This window comes from Pleurodeles waltl, chromosome 2_2 (genome assembly GCF_031143425.1).
Source record: "Pleurodeles waltl isolate 20211129_DDA chromosome 2_2, aPleWal1.hap1.20221129, whole genome shotgun sequence".
In the NCBI taxonomy this organism is placed as follows: domain Eukaryota; kingdom Metazoa; phylum Chordata; class Amphibia; order Caudata; family Salamandridae; genus Pleurodeles; species Pleurodeles waltl.
The window spans coordinates 211,439,256-211,465,741 of NC_090439.1; the positions used below are offsets into that span (position 1 = coordinate 211,439,256).

A 26,486-nucleotide genomic window follows, 5' to 3' on the forward strand; every position below is an offset into this window, starting at 1 on the left:
TTCAGATAATGAATGCAAGAGCTCACCAGAGTTCCTCTGCACTTCTCTCTTCAACTTCCGCCAAGGATCGACCGCTGTCTGCTCCAGGACGCCTGCAAAACCGCAACAAAGTAGCAAGAAGACTACCAGCAACATTGTAGCGCCTAATCCTGCCGGCTTTGTCGACTGTTTCCTGGTGGTGCATTCTCTGAGGGCTGTCTGCCTTCACCCTGCACTGGAGGCCAAGAAGAAATCTCCAGTGGGTCGACGGAATCTTCCCCCTGCTAACGCAGGCACCAAACTTCTGCATCACCGGTCCTCTGGGTCCCCTCTCATCTTGACGAGCGTGGTCCCTGGAACACAGGAGCTGGATCCAAGTGACCCCGCGTGTCCAGTGGTCCTGCTGTCCAAATTTGTGGCGGTAAGTCCTTGCCTCCCTACACCAGACAGTAATGCTGTGTACTGCGTGATCTGCAGCTGCTAGGGCTTCTATGCACTTTTGCAAGAATTCTTTCGTGCACAGCACAACCCAGGTCCCCAGCACTCCGTCCTGCATTGCTCAACTCGCTGAGTTGACCACCGGCTTCGTGGGACCCTCTTTTGTTGTGTTGAGACGACTGCCCTGCTCAGATTTCTTGGACGCCTGTTCAAGTGCTTCTGTTGGTGCTGCCTGCTTCTGCATGGGCTCTCTCTGTTGCTGAGCACCCCCTCTGTCTCCTCCTCCAAGGGGCGACCTCCTGGTCCTTCCTGGGCCCTGGCAGCACCCATTATTTTCAACTGCAACTCTTGAAGCTAGCAATGCTTGTTTGCGGTCTTTCTGCATGGAAACAACTCTGCATCCTCCAGCACACCGTGGGACATCTTCTGACCAAAGGAGAAATTCCTGGCACCTTCAGTTGTTGTAGCCCTTTTGCACCTTCATCCGGGGCTTAGTGGGCTCCTGCCCCCCCGGACACTTGCACGACTCTTGGACTTGGCCCCTTCCTTTGCAGGTCCTCAGGTCCAGGAATCCGTCTTCAGTGCTTTGCAGTCAGTTGTTGTCTTTGCAGAATCCCCTATCTCGACTTTACTGTCTTTCTGGGGTAGTAGGGTAACTTTACTCCTACTTTTCAGTCTCTTGGGATGGGGTATCTTGGACACCCTTAGTGTTTTCTTACACTCCTAGGGACCCTCTACACACTACACTAGACCTGGGGTCCATTCGTGGTTTGCATTCCACTTTTGGAGTGTATGGTTTGTGTTGCCCCTAGGCCTATTGTCCTCTATTGCAGTCTATTGTGTTCTACATTGTTTGCACTACTTTTCTAAGTGTTTTACTTACCTGATTGTAGTTCGTGTGTATATTTTGTGTATTTTACTTACCTCCTAAGGGAGTATATCCTCTGAGATACTTTTGGCATATTGTCACTAAAATAAAGTACCTTTATTTTTAGTAACTCTGAGTATTGTGTTTGTTATGATATAGTGCTATATGATATAAGTGGTATAGTAGGAGCTTTGCATGTCTTCTAGCCTAAACTGCTCTGCTATAGCTACCTCTATCAGCCTAAGCTGCTAGAACACTACTAATCTACTAACAAGGGATAACTGGACCTAGCACAAGTTGTAAGTACCACAAGGTACCCACTATAAGCCAGGCCAGCCTCCTACACTGTGTCAATGCATTTGTTGCAAATGCACATAATTGTTTGGTCCTAATACGGTTATACCTCCCCAAATCAATACAGGTGAAGGAAACAATTTGAAAAACTCTTTCTATAGTTAAATGTGCACGTGGATAGTATTGCATAGAGAGCACCTGAAATTCTTCACACCTGAGAAATTGTATGATGTAAAGGACAAAAGAAATTCCAAAGGATAGATTTGAATGTTGCAGTATGCTATGCTGTAAGGACTTGTGCTGGTTGAATATACCTAAAATTGTCTTTTTAGCTTAGGTTTATGGAGATCGCAATGAAAATACAAGTGGAATGTACAATTTCAGAAATGTGTATACTCCTCAGTCATGCAAGCATTTTATTACTTTCAAAATGCTTCAATTAAATGAGATGTTCGGAACAGACTGACGATAGAGATGTGTAACACTTGCAAATATTTGCCAGTATCTTAAAAAGGCTATGGCAGTCATTCTGAACACAGGCGGTCCGGACCGCCATATTATGTTCATGGCGGGACTGCCACAGGCAGAACTCCACCACTGCCTGGCTACTGCCGCCAGGCTGCCTGACGATGGGGTAGTTCCTTATCTGAAAGGGCAGTGCTGCAAGCAGCGCTGCCCGCCAGATGAAGAACCTGTGTCCACCAGACTTTCCCTGGTGGTTCCCCCGCCAGGAAAAGGTTGGTGGAATGGGGGCCCCTGCACTGCCCATGCACGTGGCATAGGCAGTGCAAGGGCCCCCGTGCACAGCCCGTCGCGCATGCCACTGGCCGATTTACGGGCAGTGATATGCGCAATGGGTGCTGCTGCACCCGCCGCACTGCTACATGGAGCCGTCGGCAATGTCCAGGCCCAGCATTCTGCTGGGCCGGCTGGCAGAAACGCTGTTTCCGCCCGCCCGCCAGCCCAGTCGAATTTTGATTATGTGGCCAGCAGGGTCCTCAACGGGCTGGCAGTCTGTGTTTAGATCACCAGCCTTCCCGCCGTGTTCATAATGAGGCCCTATGTATGTTATCTTTTGATTTTAAGATAGCAATTTCCTTACAGGAGACCCCAGAAACGTCTTAGGAATGATTATGTTTAGTTAGAGCACCAAGAACTAACACTGCTGTTAGTAATTGCTAGATTTTTATTATTGTGAGCAGGTTCCACTTTAACCACCACAGAAAAAGATGCTTTCTATTGGACTTACCACTCTTGTAGTTGATTATTTGGATATGTACCAAAATAATGTAGCCCAGTATCTTTGGGACATAGCTGGATAACTCAACAGCTCAGCTGGCATACTGCTACGCTTGGGGAAGACACTAGAGCAGGCATTCCTTGCAATCCTCAAAATAAGCTCGGAACCATTAAAAGGTGGCCAATTATGTCGTTCTTCTAGGAGTTTGGATATTGAGCAGTAATTGGGCATCCACAATTAATAACTGCGCAGGTGTTTTTCAGTTGTCGGTGTTATGTTCCCAGTGGTTCAAGCATTTAGAAAGTTGTTCTGAAACACGCCTCACAATGGAATGTGCCTGACAATGTTTTAATAGGGAAATACTTGGATTCCACAAGTTTGTTATATCATTTTATGATTTTTTTTTTTTTAGAATCAGTTAAAAACATTCATGGATGCTACATTTGAAAAGATTCGCAATACAGAAAGAGCTTTGGCTGTGCTGAAAAAATTTGAACGGTAAATATATATACATTGTGTTATGTATTATTTTCTCTTGTCCCGCTGTATTTACAAATGTTCAAAACCATCTGTAAAAAATGTGCCGTTAATGAAATACTTATTAGCTGGGAGACAATTTTGTTCAACAGTACAGACGTTTACCGGAGCAAACCAACTCATGAAACTATTCACACTAATTGTATCAAGAGCACAGTACATGCGTGGGGGCAGTTATATTTGACTAGCCAACAGAGGTGACTGGTGATCTTTGAAAGTGGGTCTGGTAAAATCACATTTCCCGAATTCAAAGTGATGAACCTGACTAATTTTGGAAGGGGTCATGGCATTTCTTCCCTCAAGAAAATTTTGAAAAAAGTTGAGTCGCCTAGTTTCTTTTAAAACATAATTATAACCTAAATTTGCTTTAAAGACAAAAGCTCTGATAGGGCACTCATTAAATAATAAAGTGTTTAATGATGTACTAAGCCAGTGAACACTGACACGAGTTGACTCCTTTATTTGCAAAATGTGCAGTGGGTGCCCCGTACGTCAATAGCTACTATCACTGGGCCACAGACAATTATGCAAGTGCCAGAATTCTACTATTGATTACAACCATGTACCATGGGTGGCTCATATGTCAGACATTTCCTTGAAGCATTTTGTCAAGGTTGCCTGATAGCACACCCCCCCCCCCCCAACACACACACACAAAATCTCATTGTTATTCTCTCTTATCAAGAATTACCTTTAGTATGTCAGCCCCAGCATTTGCTACAAAGTTTCCTGTATGCCAATAATTACCTCCAATGTTCCGGTGGCAGACTCAGTAGTGTACTACTCTCTCATGCACTCTAACTCACTCATGCTCACTTACATGCACTCACTCACCTTCACTCACATGCACTCATTCTTCACTCACACAGCCTCACACATTCAAATTTATTATCACTCACTTTGAACCTCACTCACACATGCACTCACACAGTCTCACTCTCTTTCATAGTCAGTCTTACTTTTTCTCACACATTATGGCTCGCTTTTTTAACTCAATTGCATTTACTTAGTCTCATTCACTCCATCTATCTTTCACACGTGCTCACACATACACATGGTCTCTCACACAAACACTCACATTCACGCAATCCCACTTAGCCATATTTACCCTCTGATGCACTCATTCTCTCATTCTCACTCACACTGACTCTTATAATCTCACTCTCCCATTCTCACTCATTCTGCCTCACTGATTAAAGGGCATGTCCAAGGTCTACAGGTCTGAAACGTAAAGCTCCTGTGGCTATATCCGCAGGTAACATTGCAGTATGTCTCAGTTGGGGTGACACGAGGGCGGGCGTATCAGGCCCTTGAAGCCAGAACTGGCATTTCGACAGCCCTGGACAATCTAATGACTGGAGCAGATGCCTCTGTGTCAACAATTTCAGACACATTAACTACCTCACGCTGCTGCTTGAGCCTCGCCCAGCAAGGACTGCCATTTTATATTATACTAATAGTGAACAATAGGCTTTTATTCCCTATTAGTAAATTTAACAAGCATTGGCAAAGCCAATAGGTCTCTGCAGTGGACGAGCTTTGGGCGTTGTCAATACGTTTTAGCATGCGTAGTGTAGAATGTTATTTCATGGAGTGGCAGTGTTTGGAGCGGCATTGCGCGGAGAGACCGTGGTGTTACATGGCTTTGTATGGCATTGCATGGAGTAGATTGGAGTGCTGTAAAGTGGAGTGCAGCTGGATGGAGTGGTGTTGCTTAAAGCTGAGTGGCATTGCTTAGAGGTAAGTGGCGTGGCATAGAGAGGAGTGCAGTTGTCTGGAGTGGCATTGCATAGAATGGAGTGGCCCTGCATGGAGCAGAGTGGTGTTGCATGCAGCGCAGTGGCGTGGTATAGAGTTGCATGGCATAGAGTGACGTGGCATAGAGTGGTGATGCGTAGAGTTGTGTAGAGTGGAGAGGTGGTGTGTGGAGTGATGTATAGTGGAGTGCAGTTGCATGGAGTGGCATTGAGTAGAGTGGAGTGGTGTTGCGTACAGCAGAGTGCAGTTGCATGGAGTGGCATAAAGTGGTATTGCATAGCATGCACTTGCAATGCGTAGAGTGGAGCTCCATGACCTTAGTGGCCTTGTGTGAGTCGAGAGGCGTTGCATAGAGTGGTGCTGCCTAGAGTGGCATTAGAGTAGAGTGGCGTTGCATAGAGCAGAGTGGTGTTGTGTGGAGTGGTGTTGCATAGAGCGTAGTGGTGTTGTGTGGAGTGGCGCTGCATAGGGCGGAGTGGCATTGCATACATTGGAGTGGTGCAGGATAGAGTGGAGTGCAGTGGCATTGAGTGCATTTGCATTGAGTGCAGTTGTGTGCGCTATAAATATAGAACAAAAAATGTGCATGTGCGCAAAAGTGCTTTTACAGAAATAGGAATCAGTACAAGTCACAATATCGTCACTCCGAGATTTCATCAGGGGAGGAAGGCGACAGGTCATGCTGTGCTGCACACATTAAGGTGCCCTATCAGAAAATACATTTAGAAGCAGATGTGATCTGTTGTCCAAATAAGCATCCATTTCAAAGGAAAGAAGTAATGTTAGATGGAGGGGGCAAGCAGCGATAAGGGAGGCGGTCCACACAAAATTATTCACCACATGACCACTCACCCTTAGCCATTAAGTTGCGCAAAATGTGTGCATATGCGCAGTGCAGTGAAAAATAATTTGAGTGCAAATCAACAAACCTTAGTAGCATAAATTCCCAGAAGCACAAACAACTGTGAAACAAAACACTGTAGTTGACATCAAAAAATTAATTGACTAAAATAATTGGCATGCATCACAAAGGTGTAGTTTCTCTGAAAGCTTTCTAGCGCTATTTAGCTTTTTGCGCACTCAACGAAATCTCCCAATGAATAATTAAATATTAAGAACCATTGTCACGCATTTTTCAAATTTAGAAAGAAAGCTGAGGTCAGCTTGTGTTGTCGCTCTGGGTGATGAATCATTACAGCATTTACATGGTGGTCTCAGTTATTCAGCAAACAGTCTGCCTCACACCGATCCTCCAGCAGAGATAGCTTATCAGCTACATCTCATAAACAGCTGCCCTCGGTGTTGTATTGTACTTAGAAAAGTAAAAGAACCCGGCTGTCACCTGGCAACTGTGAGAGGGATTCTAGAAGGGAGAGAGACGGCAGTTAGGTGGAAGAGAGTTGTGGATGACAGCCGGGCGGGGTAGTTGATAATAAACTTATTTACTTAAGTGGAGAACCCGTGTACTTCATTCCACCACGACTTATTATTGGCGACGAGGTGACCTGTATGCGACCCTGGACCCGGTGAAGAATGTGAAGAGCAGCGCTGGGATTTTCTGCGGATTTACTGGAATTTGCAGGGTGAAGAGAAAAGCAGCTGTATCTGGAATATCGGCAAGTCACTGATTTGATTTTATGCGAGCGCAAAGCTGCGAGGACTATTATTAACAAAAGAAAAAAAAAGAGGAAGTAACCAGCGCGGCACGTTCAGCACGCAACGGTTGCTAGACAACGCTAAGCAACGCGCGTGTAACGGGCTGAGAGAATGAATCTAATACAAACAGTGATACTTAGAAACGTAACACAGTGCGATTATATATATAAATATATATATATATATATATATATATATATATATATATATATATCAAAAACGAAGTTGTCCTTTTTTTGATATTTAACCGGCCTGTCCAGTCGGGAAAGCAGCACCACTGCACATCGTAGCAGGTCTGTGTGACTAAAAATGGATTGTCACATAAGAGCAGTCAGGTTGGGATATTCACAGCAAATCTGACAATTTTACTTTGGATTCGCTTACAAAGGTTTTGCACTTTGGTTCATTATTTCGTTTGGCTCCAGCAACCCACTTGGGGCAAAATGAAAAAATTGCAGGACCACCACAACCAGCATACACTGCTCACTTGAGAGGCCCACTGGGGTGGACTGGTATTTAAAGAGACTAATCAGGTGCCTGTAATTAGACAAGCTGAAGCCATGCCGGTCTTTTCAGTAAGAAAGAAATGCCTGGAACACTTCCAGCACTGGCTGCACCTATGAGGGTGAAACACTTTTATATTTTTCTCTGCTGAAGAAAGGATTGACCTAGAAACACGTGTCCAGAGATGATTTTATAACTTAAGGCCTGGAATAATGAAACTGCTTAAAGAATTCACTGTGAGTTGCTGGCTTTGCTTTTTCTTCCCGTTTATATAACCTGTTGGGAGTGCGCTTTCACATGAGGACAACTTCGTTTTTGATATATATATATATATATATATATATAAACAAACAAAAAACTTGCAAGTAAAGGAAAGGAGATCACTTTTAGTTTGGAAACTGCAGCTGTACAAAAACAGACTGCAGTTATACAGAGTACAAAATACAATGTAAATAATTGAGGAAATATATAATAAGTAATACAAGGATAGAAAGTACTAGTAAACATGGCAACACACTCCATAATTCCACCACCTGCATTTTTACAAGTCCCAGGTGAACCCTGCATGGCCTGGGAAGATTGGAAGGACGCCTTCACGACATACTTAGAGGCCATTGGAGTGGAGATGTATGTAGAAAAAAGGAAGTTGGCAATATTAAAGCATTGTCTGGGGATGGAAGGAAGGAAGGTTTTGAAAACTCTACCAGTACAAGACACACAAGCAGGAGATTCAGATCATGAGGAAGATGTATATGAAAATGCCATGAAAGCGCTGGAGGAAAATTATGGAAAGAAAATCAACATTGTAGTAGAGCAACATCATTTTTTTTCGTGCGCCCAGAAACCGGATGAGATGATTGATCAGTTTGTTAACAGTCTACGAAGACTAGCCATTTTATGCAAATTTAGAGATATGCATGATTAAATTATTCTGGACCAGTTCATTAACAGGGTGAAGGAGGTGAAGATACAAGAGAAGTTGTTGAGTTTAAAGAATCCAACATTGGATAAGACCGTGGAAGTTGCAAGACATGTGGAAAGCACGTCTTGATATGTCAAGGAACTTAACAACACAAGTGACGCTAAGGAACAAAACACAGTAGGAGAAGTACGATATTCTAAGAAAAATACAAAGAATTTTGAAGATAACGTAGGGAAGAGAAAGGAATGCTTCAGATGTGGAAGTGGTAAACACTTAGCAGAGGCAAAAATTGTCCAGCCATAAACACAAGGTGTTTCAAGTGCAAGAAAATTGGACATTTTGCTAGGGTGTGCAGAATGACTAACAAAAACAAATTCAGGAAGTCTGTGAATGCAGTAAGGAGAAATGGTCAAGAGGATAGTAGCACTAGTGAAGATAAGTTGGAAGTTTTAGCTGTGGAGGAAGGAGCTACAACAGTGTACACTCAACTTGGAAGTAAAACCAAGGAATATAAACCATCTAAGTGTGTTGTAGAGATAAATGGGAAACAGACACACATGTGGGCGGACTCATGTTCAGCATTCACTTTAGTCGATGAACAGGTATGGGGTGACTTGAAAGACAATGAACTTAAACCCACAGATGTATTACCGGAAGGGTATAGTGGTGGCAAACTGCCGTTATTAGGTTATTTTGAGGCAGAGCTAAGGTTTAAAGATAGAAAAACACAAGGAAGGGTGTATGTTGTGCAACAAGGAAGATCATTACTAGGGTGGAAGGAGCAACGTGCGTTGAGCATAGTATTGGATCCCAATCATCCCGAACAGGTGTTGTTAACAGAGGAAAGCAGAGATGGGAAGTGGATAGCTGCATATCCTGAGCTGTTTAAGGAAAAGTTGGGTTGCCTCAAGGGTTTTCAACACCGGATAATTTTAAGAAAAGATGCTGTGCCAAAGGTGCACAAGGCACGGATAGTACCGATGGCACTAAAGGAAAAATGAAAGGAGGAACTTCATAGACTGTGTAAGGATGGTGTAATTGAACCGATAGAAGTGTCTGAATGGTTAAGTCCTATAGTAATAGCAAGGAAACCTGATGGCAGAATCCGCATGTGTGTAGACTTGAGGGACCTGAATAACAACATATTGATTGACCGGTACCCATTACCAAGAATACATGAAATGTTGGCCAGAGTTCGAGGTGGAAAATATTTTACCACACTGGATTTATTGAATGCGTACCACCAGGTGTGTTTGTCAAAGGAATCCCAACATTTAACGTCTTTCATTACATCAGAGGGGGCGTTCCAATTTGTTAGGATGCCGTTTGGCTTGGCATCCGCCTCTGCCGTGTTTCAGAGGGTGATGCAAAACATTTTGTACAATCTTAGTAACACACTAGTGTTCCAGGACGATGTCCTAATTTGGGGTGATAGTGAACAAGCGCATGATGAAGTACTGGAAATCGTGTTGAAGAAGTTGGGGAAAGCTGGCCTTACCATCAGTAGGAATAAGTGCAAGTTTGGAGTAGAAGAAGTGGAATATTTGGGACACACACTAAATCAACAAGGGGTTAAACCTAAAAGGAAATTAATGGACGCCATTGCAAATGTCCCTGCACCGCAAAACAAAGATCAACTGAGGTCATTCCTAGGTTTGGCTGAGTATTACACAAAATGTGTGGATCACTTTGCTGGAAAAGTACATGTGCTAAGGGAGTTAATGAAAAAAGGCTGCCATTTTCAATGGTCCAGTGAGTGTCAAGAAGCATTCGAAGTGATTAAAGAAGCAATTGTGAAGGCCATCACGTTGAAACCATATGACCCGGATGATGAGACAATAATTGTGGCAGATGCCAGTAATTACGGGTTAGGAGCAGCATTATTGCAAAGACATGAAGGAAGAGAGAGAGTAGTGGCATTTGCATCACGCACGTTGAAGGGAGCAGAACCGACATACTCAACCATTGAGAAAGAGGCCTTGGCATGCTGGTGGAGTGTGCAGCATTTCCGTATATATGTTTGGGGCACGGAGTTTGATCTACGAACAGATCACAAACCATTGATTGACATTTTTACCTCCAAAGGAGCTATTAGAGCTACACCAAGAATTGCAAAATGGATGTATAGACTGCAAGAATACACATTCAGAATGAAATATGTACCGGGGATAAAGAACATAAGTGCAGGAGTTACCTTTGGTTAAAAAAAAAGTTTGGATGTTGATATGGGTGAGTTTAAGCAGGTGTGGGAGGAATTGTCGGTTATGGATGGTGTGTTGAGAAGAGGATACAAATTGGTGGTGCCGGATGGTCTGAAAGAAAGAGTATTAAGGTTGATGCACGAAGGGCATGGAGGCATGTCTGCTATGAAAAGGAAGGTGCGGGTGGATTTTTGGTGGCCAGGGATGGATAAGCAAATTGAAAGGTATGTGAGAAATTGTGTGGCTTGTGTGGCATGTATGTCAAACGACAAGTCGCATGTGTTGTTAGAAACAACGATTAAATCACAAGAGTTACCGGAAAAAGCGTGGTACAGAGTAGCCATAGACATTTGTGGTCCATTTGAAGGTTTAGGATGTTCTGATAGATATGCTATAGTTATAATGGATTATTATTTGAAATGGCCAGAAGTAGCGTTTGTGAGGGAGGCGTAGTCAGGTAATGTCATTGCATTTTGTGAGGAAATATTTAGAAGGGAAGGTTGTCCTGGAGAAATGGTTAGTGATAACGGACCACAATTCACTTCAAGCTAATTCTTGAATTTTCTCAGAAGGTGGGGAATCAAGCATTGTAGGACACCTGTGTATCATCCCAGGGGAAATGGTATGGTGGAACGGTTTAACCGAGTACTAGGAGAAACGATTCAATTAGCCCTATATAACAATTTATCATGGAAGTCCCAAATCAGGGATATGCTGTGGAATTATAGAACTACACCTCATAGTGTGACGGGTGAGACCCCGTTTGTGCTGATGAAAGGTAGGGTACCATGCACCATGGCTGTGCCCGCGTGGATGGGTAAAGGTGAAAAAAAAATTGTTGATACTGAACAGATCAGGGAAAGGGTGAAGTCGTACCAACATCAGTATGAATCTAGACACAATGATAAAGTTAAGAGAGAGCCGAAGAAATACGAAAAAGGTGTCTGGGTGAGAGTGAGGGCAGAGAATACGGCGAGAAAGGGGGAATCTAAACTATTGGAGCCGAGGTGTGTGTTGAAGGTGAAGGGAAATTGTGTTAAGTTATCAGACGGTAACTGGTGGAATGTGAGGAGGACAGTGAGATGTTCGGAAGTAGAAATAAATGAATGGCTGAAAAGGAACGAAATGGAGAAGAGTGAAAAGTGTAAGAGGGAGGGCATGTTAAAAAGAGTCAGTGTAAGAGTGAGACAACCATCTAGGTTATTGAAGGACTTCGTATGCAATTAATAATGTGATAGTTGTAGTTAGTCACTAGTTGTTGGCAGTAGTATGTGTTTATTGTTTATTGTAGGATTGGGGATGTGTTGTATTGTACTTAGAAAAGTAATAGAACCCGGCTGTCACCTGGCAACTGTGAGAGGGATTCTAGAAGGGAGAGAGACAGCAGTTAGGTGGAAGAGACCGGGCGGGGTCGTTGATAATAAACTTATTTACTTAAGTGGAGAACCCGTGTACTTCATTCCACCACGACTTATTACTCGGCTCTGCGCATCCTGTTTAAATTAAACAAACAAGGATTGCAAGCTGAGAAAAAGCAGAACCATGGGCACAGCAGCATAGTCAAAGTAACTTCTTGGTGTGGAAGAGAGGAAGAAGCTGCCTGCAGGGAACAGCGACAGGAGAGGGGGTGGAAGAGAGGTAAACTACGAAAGAAGAGGGGAGGGGATGCAAACAACGGGAGGCATTATGTAACTTATTTGGAGAGAAAGATAAGGTGCTGTTTGCTGTGAGGACAGAGAACCATGGTGGCTAAGAGGTTTATTTATGTGCAAGGCAGCTTTTCTCTGGGCCGTTTCTAAGTTTGTAGTTTAGAAAAGCAACCGAAAAAAACATACCCAAGCCACTTAATATGTAATGAATCTATTGAACAGCATCATGTGCATATCTCCTTTGTGAAGGAACAGATAGTGCCATAAACACGGCTGGATTAGCCCCCCTCGCCAAGTCCCTCAGTTCCCGATTTCAGTACTTACAATGCACCTCTGTCGAAATCCACGGAAGCAACACTTGCAGGGGTGGGGTTGATATAACGAAACCGATGCTGCTTTGAATGCACAGAAATCTTCAAATGCGCAAAAAGACTAAAATCGCTTAGAAGTACTTAACCCAGTAACAAGGCACTTCATGAAAACCTTGACGAGTTTAGACACGTAGTAAGGCTGGAGGATATTTCCGTGCTGCTGAAAGAATGTAAATTAGTCAGTCGTGCACCCGGACCGACAGTCACACTAACATTCAATCAATCACTTTGAAGTCAGACGAGAAAAAAGGCGCTCTCAGAAAATTGCGTCTGACATTCGCTCTCCATCGTTTAATTTTAATGCACTGCAAATGTGACCGGATAACACTCAGTGAACCACGAGCACTCCTCTTAAGAGCTCCAGATGGAAATCTAAAGTAGTTCCTGAACAGAGGACATAAATGGTGACCAGTGTGTTTATACAGTAGTTGGTCGGTGCGCTCGGGAGTGCTCAAGAAAGCAAAAGGCATGACAAATGCACACCCAGGACAAATGGTAAACAAGCGTTTACAATGCAAAGGGTCTCATGTTTGCTCATGTTAGAGCTGATCGCGCTGTAAACTCCTAACCCGACTTTTCACCTATCGGGCAAAAAGTGCATTTATGTACACAACCCGAAAAAGTGAAATTAACTATGTAAAGCGCTCGACTTCTGCCAAGCGAGATCACGCTCGTAAATTAGAGAAAAATAAGTCCACGAGCCCGATGGAAAATAGCGAGCCTCGCATTTTTTCTGTACTTGGTCGCTGCGCTCAAGGAGGGCTAGCCACCGGAAAAGGCATGACATATGCTTGCCTTCGACTAATGAAAGCAAGCAGATTTTATTAGGCAAGCCCACGAACCAATAAAAAACACTGACGTGAAGTTGACAGGGCTCCGAGCCCTTTTCTAAATACAAAAGCGCCTCACTGCAATACGCATGCGCGAGCGCATGCAACGCAGGCTCGACCCTAAGAACAATGGGTGAGTGACGCTGGAGCCAGCCAATTGCTACCCTGTGGGTGGGCTGAAGCCCCCAAACTGGAAACATGTCTCTTTTCGAGACAGCGCATGCACCCATCTAGAGCCGAGACCTAAAAAGGGACAAAAAGCAAGGACAGCAGAGCCCCAACGGCAATCAGATAGAACTGCCGCTTCTAGCCAAAGTATTTTGCTGTTTCTGCTTTTACAACTAGATTGTAGCAAATTCTGTCAGACTCAACGTTCATTTTACTACGTGTGTAAAATCACAGATGTAAGTATAATATAAAATGTCATTTGTTGCCCTTAAGAACATGTGAACAATACATTTCTAGACATTTTAGTCCTGATTTCTTAGATGAAGTTCACAGATTTTCTGGTTGCTTAACACTGCAGAGAGCCATCACGTTGTCCTTCTCAGCACAAGACTTTATCTTTATCACAAAATTAAATTATTTAGATTTCTAGGAAAGATTGAAGGTGTAGTAGCATACAGAGTTTAATAGAATGTGTTTGTGCAAAATATACATTATACTTAATTTGACATAGTTTGACAGAAATTATGAGACGTCGACACTAAAACTCTACAAGACAATAGTACATTTCTGTTGTCAAGCATAAAGATATGGAATAATGAGCAATTATCTTTAAATAGTAGCTATTGACATGGGAACATCCCCTGCATTCATTGTAAATGGACATGCATCCCTGCCCTCAATATGTCCCATGGCAAGTGATACCTGGTATACCATTTTTGGGCCACCTCGCACATCAATACAGAGTGTATGTTGAGGCCTAGGCCTGCTCTTTGACTCTGAAGTCCAGAGCCTTGTACTGAGACCAGGAGAACCAAACCCAGCATGCTCTCTATCTGCCATGATACTACTGTCCAGAACCTCAGTAAGATTAAGCGGTGGTGGAAGCGTTTCGTTTTTATAACCTTAGCATTGAAAAGACATTTTCTTAAATTCAGAAGCAGTGTGGCTCATCCTGGCTTCTCTCATGTAAAGTTCAGCTTATTTGAGACACCAAGACCGCTGCACTGATATCTAGTGCACATGTTGAGTGGTTCATGTGTAATGTATGTATGGTAGCAGGACTCCACGTGAATGTGAGTAATGTCACTACCTGATGTAAGAACCATCATTTATTACAAATATTGTGTCTGTGTGCCAGAAGAAAACATGAGATATGAAAAGGAACCACCTTAAACCAGTACTGGGGCGTTTTCAGTGGGTCACCATCCCAATCTTGGAAGCGTGTATAATGGTGCAACCAAAGCAGTTCCAAGTGCTTCAAGACCAAGGAAGGGGGTGCTCAGTAGACTGCTTTAGTAACTGTTCAGATCCAGGACTTGGTGTCTGTCAGAAGCACAGTTTCTGAGAGTTGAGGCGACAACACTTTTTTGCTGAAACTTGCTGGAAAAGCTGTGGATCTGCCTGTAATGTGGGAGCATGCCTGACAATCTTAGACCTCCTGACTGGTCCTCACTCCTCTCATGTAAAATTCTGCTTATATGAGACACCCAGAACCCTACACTAATATCCCATGTGCATTTTGAGCATGTTGTGTATAAAGTGTGCATTGTAGCAGGGCTCCACATGAATGTGAGTGTGAGACTGCTGAGATCAGTGAGACCCATTTTAGATTACTTTTGGTGTTACAAGCCACACCATGGAGGTTGGATACAGCTTCCTAAGAAAGTGAAAGTGTATTGCCTGCATTCCTGAGCTGGAGGGTGTGACTTTAGATACTGAAGTGTGAGAGGATGGAGACAGGACTGCCTTTATACATGCAATGGTGACCCTTTAGCAGCGTATTGCTGTTTAGTCCTTCCTGAGCTCTGCCATTTGAGTTAATAGTGGAGGAATGGGAGTGAGTTATCAGGTTCTGTTGTTAAAGGGTGTGAATCTCCTAATAAGGGCTTAGCCTCCCCTTCTGTCACTGCCCAAGTGCTGCTTCAGGAAGGCTGTTTAAAAGCTTGGTTCTTAGGGTTCACATGTCACTGTACTCCTTTTGTGAGTACTCTATCCTAGAGCCTGCATTGTCACTACCTTATGTAAGAGCCATCGTCGTTTACAAAGGCTGCGTCTGTGTGGCAAAAAAAAAACTGGAAATATGATAACCACCCCAAACTGGTTCCTGAACATTTTCAGTAGGGTCAGCATCCCCAGTCTGGGAACTTTGTAAAAATATGGAAACCAAACTACCCCACTTGGTTCCAATTTTAAGTTCTTCAAGACCACGTAAAGGAGTTCTCCAGCAACTACTCTAAGAACTGCTGAGATTCAGGGCTTGGTGTCTGTCAGAAAGCCAGTCTCCCAGTGATGAGAGGACATTGCTTGAAGGCTGCACATTTTCCTGGAAAAGCTGTGGTTCTGTCTGTAATCTAGTAGCCTGTATAGCATGCTTAGAAGGGAAAGTAGCATGTATGGCCTCGCAGGAGCTGACTGTCAAAGAAAGGAAAAGACCAGCTACAAGGCCTATGACCCAGTAGAGCGGACTGTTTGCTGAAAGCAACAGAAGTTGACTTCTGGTGCCCAAAGATCTCGGATCTCTCTGCCTCTTTAAGTGTTTATACATTTGAATAATATGAGAATCTGACAGGACCCCCACCCCGATCAATTTCCTTACCTGTTGTAGGAGCACAATTTCTATTCTCTTCACAGCATTCTTTGGAGTGGCAAAGAGACCTGGAAACTGTAAGCACTACAAGTCAGTGGTAGGCGGGGACTACAATATCTCTGAAAGTAACAGCAGACTTTCCTCAGCAGGGAGAGAAAGGCGCTGCCAACTGCTCTAAAAGGCCTGCAAATTGGCCAGAGAGGTGAGAGGCAGAAACTGGTGAGGACTTCAAGGAAGGAGAGGACAGCGAAGTCAAGGCGACAATAGTGGAGCAGGAAGGAGCTAAGTGGGAGATTGACGCTGAACCCCTGGGACCGGAGACAGCATCTGTAGTGGCGGACACTGACCTTACAAAGCAAAAGGAGGGGGAACAAGAAAGGCACACTGACCTTGAGGAGCCGGATGAGGCAGCTGAGTAATGGTTTATGCAGAGATACAGATGCTGCCAGAGATGCTGCTACAACCCACCACACTCTAGGACTGCTGTGGCTTGGATGGTAAATGCGTGGGGTAGAGGTGGTGGAATGCCCGAAGGCAGAAATGTAATGCTCACACAGAACTGGTGTTGAACCAGACACCTTTTGAAAAGTTAACAGTGCCTTCATTAAATCCAACCGCTCCCCTAGTAACACTAAAACTGTTGCACTAGAGGATCAGTTTTCACATTACTATTTGACCGGTTTGGCTTTCTTCCTTTTATGTGTTCTTACCAGAGGAGCTTCCCTATGTGGACTGGGCCCCTCGCTCAAGGTTTCATGACCCCTGCAGAAGGAAAAAAATAGAGAAGTAAAATATCATACATCACAGGTGAGTTTGTGATAGGTAGTATTATAGTGAAAGGGAAGGCATTATACTTAATGCTTTTATTTTTTAATTTTATTTCCCTGAGGACTCTGGCGGCTGACCGTTTATCGCTGTGATCTGTGGGGAAGAAAGAAATTTAAATTAACTTTTATGCCTGGCAAGATAGGGAGGAAAACATCCCTGTCACCCTTCCCATCTAAGGACCATGTTTACAGTGGTGTACTTTTGGTGTGAGTGACCCAAATATTTTTTTTCAAATTTGTATTACTTAAATAATCGATAAACCAATACCATTAAATGAACTGTCAAGCCTCTGAAGCCATATTTCCTCCTTTTCTTCCCAAAGAGAAGAACCAACTACACAACGACTCATCTCACCAATATGCCAGATCCAGTGAAAACTACCATGTGTTGTGATCAGTACTACATATTTATGCAGAATCTCTGCTTTAACTATAATGCAATTTAAGGAAACCCGTTGAGTAAAGAAAATATGAACTGAACCAGATGTCACAGAAACTAGGGATGCTTTTCATCTGAACTCATAATGAGCTGTTGTGAGGTTATTTTAGCGTTTATATAGGCATACATATTTTAGCTTGGGTCTGAGGCCTGTGCCCTCTCACCTACTCACTGGTCATTTTATTGCTCTTATTATTTTAGCAAAGCCATTTTAGTGTTGATGTTTTATTGTTTTTATCAGTTGCCCTTCCGTGAAAAAATTGTTATTCATTTCTTTGCACAACATTTTCATCCTGTGCTCACTCCAAGGCTGCACAGAATAGTTTACCAGGTATTCCTGGTCCAGAGCGTACAATATCTACCCTACACAGAAAAATATGTGCTGTCACGCCAGGGCAGTTCTCAGAACAATAATAGTGTATTAAAAAACAATATGCTGCCCCACCACCTTATAGGGGAAATTCCAGCCAGCCTGCCATCTCATGCTGCACCTTGTCGCAATTTCCTCTGAAACTATGCGGATCCACTTTGTCTAAATGGAAGGACTCCCAGCAAACTAACTGACCTCTTCTTTACCTCTGAACACGGGTATGGGGATTGGGCTTCCTTCCTGGGACTAGACGGGCAGATTAGGGCTACCACTGCTATTTGCTCTCATGTAGAAACTTAGTAGTGTAGGTAGGGATATTAGATACAATATTGTGACAATATGGTGGGATTTTCCTGTGTTTCACTTTCCTGGTCACTGCTGTAATCATGTTGTATTTCAATATCCTCATAATTGCAATTCATGCCTTTTTACATAGAACGCAGTTGCTTCAATAAAACCTACTGAACCAAATCCTGCGTCCGTTTGGCTTTGCCTGTATGAGACTTGTATAACTGAGAAAAAGGAATACAATCTGTTCTACCACAACTTCCCTGAGGAGTATTAGAGTGTCATGCTCCACAAATCACTTTTACCTTAGGTACTGGTGAGGTGCTACTAGCTAGCTGTAAGCGTTAGGCCGACAGCTGTCACACAGTGTGGGATCAGACTCAGTCCACCACGCATGTTTGTTCTGCCGCCCAAAATCCAGCAGTCTCATCACTACAACCGGAGTCCTACAACATGATGCTGCCAATGTTGGTTAGGCACTGACTTTATGGATCTCCCAAGTATCTGTGTCCCATTACATGCAAAATGCACCCTAATGCACGACTATACGGAGACGTCTGTGTTATTAGGGAATATCCTCCTGAGCTACCTAGGTAGGGCCTATTTGATACCATAGGTTGTTGAAGCTTGAACCTTTAAAAGAATCTCCCAAATTGGTGTTTCTATATCTGAACAATTTAATTCCATTCTTAAAAAATGGCAGACCAAAACAGGATCATAATAGCAGCAAATACTTCCTCTCACAATACATTTAAGAAATAATGGCCTCAAAGAAGAGGGAGGAGAAATTCCATTTGTCGATAAGGCTCACGGCACATACAGAACAGAAACCTTTTATTCTTGGCTCACCTTTCCAACAGCAGATGGGAACACAAATAATATCATCATTACACCCAAGAAAATGCACTTGCATCATACAAACCATACGCATTTTTAGAAATACCACTCTTATCAAGAACACAAAAAGTGGCTTGATGGCACCCTACCACACGTCCCACAGAATGTTAGACTAGGTTCTTTAAGTAATGATAGACCTATATGGGCAAAATTGGATGCCCATACACCACACCTTAATATAGGTGCAATGGCAATACCATTAAGTGAACTGCCAGGCCTCAGCATCTACCTAAGAGAGGACGACCTGGTCACATAGCTGAGACAGGTGGACCACATTCTGGTGAGTTTTGCTGAAATAGGCTACAAATTCAATTTCAAGAAAACAAATATTGCCTTTCTCAGAGTCCTGTTTCAAGGATACGATTTATCAGACGAAAGAAAGTGCCTAGCGCCCCACTTTCTAGAAAAGTACCCACAATTGCAACCACTGAATACTATCAAGAAACTGCAATCATTGTTGGGCTTTTTCAAGTTTTGGCATAACATACATCCCAGATTATGCACAACACATAAAACCACTTTATGATTTGATACATTCAGACTTTTTAAGTAAATACTGGACGGTTGAACACACATGCATTCTCAAAGCATTACAGCAGGACATGCTTGAAGCAAAACATTTACATATATGAAATAACTAAACAAATTTCAGATTATCAGAGTAATTGCTGGTGCCATCAGATTGACCTATGTAACATTCAATGATGATGATACCATCCCAATAACATACAAATCACATTTATTTTTCACAGCTGAACAACGCTTTACTCCCACTGAGAAAATTCTGACTGCTGTTAAGATGGCTGTCATAAAAGAGAGACCTCTGGCCCAGGGGAAATGCATTGCTGTCGTGACCCAAATACCAGTCTTAGAGGCTATCACAAGAGCCAGCATTCCCAACGCCAAAGCATTACATCCATGTTGGATCCAATGAGCAGTGTCTCTTACAGCCACTGATGTTGATTATATTTTTGATTCAAAACTTCCACCCCCGGAATTCCTTCAATATGAAGTTGAATGCCCAACACCTACAAACATTTTGCCTCTTGATCAATACCAAATGTTTATCTCTATTGATGGTTCAGCCCAACCAGCAGTACTCTGCAGCTTGCACAGCTGTAAGCAGATTTATAAGGGATGGTAAGTTCCACCCCCAGAACACATAAACGCAGACATTAGGGGACTTCGCTGCACAACTGGCAGAGCTTAAGGCTCTATTATTGGCACTGGAGCATATGGATCTTGAACTTCCAACACTCCGTGTATGTGATTCAGATTATTATGTTCAGTCCTTCAATGAATATCTGCATTATTAGTGCAAAAATAGCTTCAGAGATTCAAAAGGGAACACCATCAAACACAGACTTCTGTGGTGGAAAATAGCAGATCTACAGGAGTCACTACCAAAGACCCATGTAGTACATATGATGGGCGATCAATGTGTAGGAATACATAATGCAGGAAACACCTTGGTTGATGAAGCAGCCGAGTCAGCAGTAGGCACGGCTTCTGTTGCTGCAATGCTCGTTCTAGTATGAGGTTGGATGAGGAAACACTGGCAGCTGTGAAAGCTTCAACTGACAGCAAGCCGTTGCCAAAGGCGTATCCCGCCAAATAATTCCTATGCACTCAAAATGTTGCATTTGCAACCATACCAGGGGTGGGTGATCTGATGATCCCCAACCAGGACGAAAGAAAAGACCAACGATAGATCTAAAAGCAGCTCATGAAGGGGTTGCTTCTACCCATGCATTCTCATGTCCCTATCATACCAAGGGAAATGCAATGGCGGAGGGGAAAAAACAAGACTTAAAGCAATATCCTTAAAAAGCAAGAGTACTAGGTGCGGGACATAGTTGTCTTAACCACCTGTATGGAGTCCAGAACTCACTTTTAATCTGCCCAGAAGGTCCTTGGGAGGGTGCACCCCATATGAGGTTTTGTTCGGCATACCTATGTATGACCCTGATCTTGATGGCCCTGGCACAGTGGTGGCAGATACACCATTTGACATAAATGAACGTGTCACTGTCTTGCAGGAATTACAATAGTTCAATGATGAAAACTCATCTCCAAGTGCCACCACCTTGGGAATGAAGGATTCACCAACCAACATCCGCCATATGGATTACAAAGTTTGGGGATCTAGAGTGTGAAAAGTTTGCTGTAAGAAAGGAATGTGTCCTTGCGTATCGAGCACCGCTTCCAGTCCAGGGAATACATGGTACCAGATCTGTAATTCTACCACTGCTGTCTGGTTCCAAAGAAAACAGCTTTGGATCAAATGACATGCCCACATCACTTCTTCAACCTGGCCAGTGCCACCATTGCCTCAAGCTATGCCAGACTATCAACCGCTCCATCGAAACTGCCACCTTCTCATCTGACTGGAAGCACACAGAGATCAATTTGCTACTAAAGGAACCTGCTGCTGACCCAAAGGGAGATGAAGAATTACAGACCCATCTCTCTGCTCCCTTTCCCAGCCAAGGTAACAGAAAAGCCCATCAGCATGCAACTAACAGAGTTCCTCAGGGCAAACAGCATCCTAGACCCCGCCCAGTCTGGATTCAGCAGCAACCACAGCATCAAGACTCCTCTTCTCGCAGCTACTGATGACATCCGCACCATACTGGACCACGGAGATATGGCCACCCTTATCTTCCTCTACCTCTCTGCTGCCTTTGACACAGTCTCCCACTGCACCCTATGCACCAGACTCCACGACACCAGCATCTACGGCAAGACACTGGAATGGATCCGATTCTTCCTCACTGAAAGATCCCAGAGTGTCAGACTTCCACTGCTCACCTGGGTAGCCAAAGAAACCTGGCTCCTCACTAAGTTTGCCCCTCTTCAGCATCTTCATGGCCCTGCTCACTAAAATTGTCAGACAACATGGCCTAACATAGTCTCCTCCGCCCACCTCAGAGACCTATACACCAGACTCCACAACACCAGCATCTGCAGCAAGGCACTGGAATGGATCAGATCCTTCCTCACCGGAAGAACCCAGAGTGTCAGACTTCCACCGTTCACCTGTGCAGCCAAAGAAACCTGCTGCAAAGAACCCCAGGGCTCCCCACTAAGTTCGCCCCTCTTCCACATCTACATAGCCCCACTTTCTAAAAGAGTAAGTCAACAGAGACCTCCACTGGCTCCCTATCAACAAACACATCACCTTCAAGCTACTGACTCACACCCACAATGCACTACACAACATCGAACTGGCATACTTCAACCACCGCCAGACAACTCCGATCCTTCCAACTTGCCCTCGCCGCCATCCCCAGAATCAGGAAGAGCACAGCCAGAGGCAGATCCTTCTCTTACCTCGCAGCTCAGACCTGAAATACACTCCCTCTCAACCTCAGACAGGTCCCATCACTGAAGCAGTTCAAGAAGGACCTCAAGACCTGGCTCTTTGATTGATCAACACGCCCAGAACAACTCCATGAGACCCTACAGATGATAAGATGCGCTATACAAGTACCTGATTGATTGACTAATGATTGACAATGTCAAGTTACACCATGTGGCCAGTCCTAAACAGTAGACCACAAGGACTCCTGGGCAATTCTCGTTCCCCTCTCACTGCCAGTCCGGGTGTGCCTCTTCAAAACGTAACCAACAGTGATGAGTCTTTCGTGTGGTTGGGAGGGTAGAAAATGAACTTTTAATAGTACCTGTCTCTACGTCATCAACAAGAGATGTCTAAAGTTGTGGGTTATTTCTCTCTTACTACACACAAAAGGATGGAATAGTTTACTACAAACCACCAAGGGATACATCGTCCAGTTCTCCTCCTCTGACACCGGCTCCAGGTTTTGCACGAACTGCTTCTGAATGTTTTGCCGTCATCAATTAATTTTTTCAAGTTCTTCAGCATCTTCAACTGCATCCCTATCAAGAGCACATAAGCTTTTCAATTGGCTTAAAGCTATTTGATTCATCCATGGAGTTATCTATGGATCATGTTAACCGTGCTTACCTTCCTTCTTTGGTTTGGGGTTGTTGTTGTTTTCTTTCTGCTGATACATGGTCACTATCTTCCTGAACGCTCTGATGTTGAACCGGTGGATGAGGTTTTGAAACCTTACCTATCTTCACATAAGGTCCGAAGAAACTTATCCCTAGGGAACATTGCAGCTATTCTGATTCCTGATGGGATTGTTTGGTATAAAATTCCTTTTGATATATTCAGGCTGATGGAAATGATTTGAATTCCATACATACTTAATATTTTCAATGAATTATATGATATCATCTGGGGTGGTTTCTGATGATTGGAATGTGAAAACACTTGATTCTATGCTTTCTGAGCCATTTCAGACATAATTTCATATGTGAAGCCAGCACCCCGAGAACTGTTCACAATTACACACAATGGGAACATTGTCCAACTCCTTCAATGTAGAAACATTTGCATATTTTCGTGGACATGATGTCAAAAGTGATGTCTTATTATTTTAAACTGCCTCCTAAGAAATTGAAAAATGCCCTGTTCACTGAGACCAATTTAATCTATTCTGAGTCTTTTGTTATCCAGTTGGTTATTGAAGGCTATGAATATTGGTTAAAGTTGATTTACTTAAAGAGTATGTGGTAAACTAGAAATTGGCAAATACAGGGATGAGATGCTTTGTTTAGAGCATGTCTTATTCTTTTGCAAATTATATGTTTGCAGTTAGAATGGACATTAGAAGTTCTGAAAAATGGTCACGTGCCCTGGCAAAATTTCAGCTCCAGGGACCTGTTTTCTGTGTTTAACTTGACACAAAGGCAACAAATAATGGCTTAGAAAGGAAGCAACTTATATTAAGTTAAACATTGAAAAGTTTGAAAAGTTGCCTTTTACTTTAGCAGAAATACCATCTGCTGTTTGATTAATGCATGGGGTTATTAATCCGGCAATTTCAACACTTCAGTTCGCTTTCTAAATGGAAATTATTGTGAGACTTCTGTGAGTCATTCAATGATTTGTAAACAGCTGTTCTTGCCTGGAGCATGTAATGCATCAGCTGCAAATTTAGCTTGTTATCTGAAGGGTATTTCTGTCCCTTTGATTCATTCAGCATTCCAAGTGCTCTTGAATGGGAGTTATGTGATGCTGAATGGAGAAAAGCTGTTGTGGAATGCAAGCCGGAATTGCCTACGTAGTTTCAGTCTCCCAAATGTGACTTACTGCAGAAATTAGATTCCCCCCCACACAAACACAGAGCAGCTTTTAAACCGCTTCTCTGTAATTTCTCTTGAATTCGCTGCCCTGGGGCCTGTGCAAGTTCCTGGCTGCTCTGAGGACAGTGCGTTCAACATAATGGGGCACATTTTCAGTGTGAGCACCCAGTGCACCTGCTTAATGAGGTGCCATGGTGCAAACAGGAAAAGTGTGCCATATCTGTAATAGGGCTCCTATTACAGATAGTGCACAGTATTCCAGTTTGCGCCACAGCGCACCTTTAAGTAGGTGCACTGGGTGCAAACAGGGAAAGTGCACCATATTACGTTGAATACACTGCCCTCAGAGCCGCCGCAAACTTGCGCTGGCCACAGGGCAGCACATTCAAATGAAATACGGAGCAACTGTTTAAAAGCTGCTCTGTGTTTCTCTGTACAGGCGGCAACCCACCTGCACTTTCAAGAGGGATCAGAGATGCTCTTGCAGGTGAGTGCAGTGAGTTGCTGCACCCGCCTGCAAGGGGATGTCAAAGGAATCCATGGGAACCCCTTTCATCCCTCCAGAGGTCTGCCTTTAGGAGATGCACTGAAAATGTGCCATCTTTTTGCCACCTTTTGTGGCACACTTTCAGTGCACCTATTAAAGGGATGTTTGCCTCTGCACCCACGTGTGTAATACAGATGGGAGCAGTGGCAAAGAGATTCTCTCATTTGCATGGGGGCGTGCCTCCATGCAAATTAGGGAATACCCTGTAATGATAGTGCTGGTGCTACATATGTGTCAGTGCTATCTATATTACAGAATGGACTACACAAGAATTTGCAGCCCCTTCTGTAATACCATAATGCCCCTAGGGCAAACAGAGCAAGTGCAAAAGCCTGTTGAGCCCCGGGGCACTTCAATAATACAGCCTCTGGTTTCTAAAGAGCTACCCTTTTGTGCAATTAGGCAGTTTTCTGGTTTTCAACTTGTAATCTCATTGAAACCTCACCCTAATTTGAATTCTCCAGGCTATGCATTTATCATGTGATTTTGTCACATTTTGTTATCGTAAGCAACTTTGCCCTCCTTTATGCCTTATGACTGTTAAAATACCGTCATGCCTCTTTCATCTCAAAATCCTGATCTTTCCGATAAATATACTACTTAAAACCGAACTCGCTTATTGTCCATGGTCTGTATTTTCTTCAGCACATACTTCAGCCCTTGTTAATGTGGTTTCTCCTGAAGTTAACAAGATATCAATCATATATATGTCACATGTCAAAATCATAAGCAAAGTATACAATATAGCATATTTCCAAATCTTTAACCCTGACTGTCATTTCACTAATCGTTCTTGTTTCATGAAGATGATCCATTATGAAACAGTTCTAGATTAATTTCTTCCCCTTTGCTCTCTGTTTTTATTTCAGTTCTGTTCTTTCTTGTTCTTTGTAAATGTTGTTTACTGCTTGTGATCTTTGATATACATATCTATATTGTAATGATTATCTCGTGTACTATTGCAAACAAACATAAATGAAATTATCAAATTAGCTTAAAGATTTTATTTTTTATTTCATTTTTACTTTGGGCTTTAGATGTGACTAATGTGTTTAACATTTTTGAGGTTGTTCATACATACTAGTAACTAAAATATTTCCTTATTCAGGTTGGGTATTCCTGATCTTGGCATTGATGAAAAATACCTTAACATCCTTCAGAATTACGGACATGACATTGAGATGGTATCTAAAGTTTACACAAAGCAGAAAAATGAACCCCCATTAGGCCGTGACCTTCCTCCTGTCGCAGGCAAGATTGTTTGGTCTCGTCAGCTATTTCGCAGAATTCAAGGACCAATGGACCTTTTTCTACAACATCCATCCATCTTGCAGATGGAGGAAGCCAAGCGTATAATTCGCAATTACAACAAAGTATCTAAAGTATTACTTGAATATGAGGTCCTATTTCACAGAGGATGGCTCAAGCAGGTAAGTCTCTTACCTGGATGGTTTCTTATGTCGGTATATTTTCTTCTATTTACAGTTTGCAGACGTATTTATTAGATTCAGGACTTAACTATCCATTCAGCCAATAGCGTCATGAAAAATTAAATGCTCTTGGGATAAATATAATTATTATTCAAACTATTTTGGCCTGTGTGAGAACCCAGCGTGTTGACATAGTGGGAGAGTACATATAATTTAAATATATAATCCTGTCGACTAGTCAGCAAATCATCCGAAGTTCTTTTAATTTACATATTCCTTGCTATGTTTATTGGAAAACATGAAACCTCTTATCTAGAATCTTTTACTAGCTCAAATAGAGGACCAGAGTAAGCAAGAAAATTCACCAGTTATAGTTATCTCAATTAACTGTAACTTTTTCCCTAAAGTTACTATAACTTGGGCCCCCACCATGAACAGTGTTGTCATTAATTGTGTCATTTTAAATCCTGCATTGATAACTCGTGCCCTAAGGTAACTGTAACTTGCG

At 43.1% G+C, this 26,486-nt stretch overlaps 1 protein-coding gene across 1 annotated transcript in view; it reads left to right on the forward strand.

Moving 5' to 3' along the window:
• DNAH5 (dynein axonemal heavy chain 5) overlaps positions 1-26,486 on the forward strand; it is a 4,110,061-nt gene that overhangs the window by 1,295,661 nt on the left and 2,787,914 nt on the right. Inside the window, exons 13-14 of the mRNA XM_069219645.1 lie at positions 3,232-3,317; positions 25,657-25,978. Coding sequence (XP_069075746.1) covers positions 3,232-3,317; positions 25,657-25,978 — 408 coding nt within the window. The remainder of the gene's footprint in view (positions 1-3,231; positions 3,318-25,656; positions 25,979-26,486) is intronic.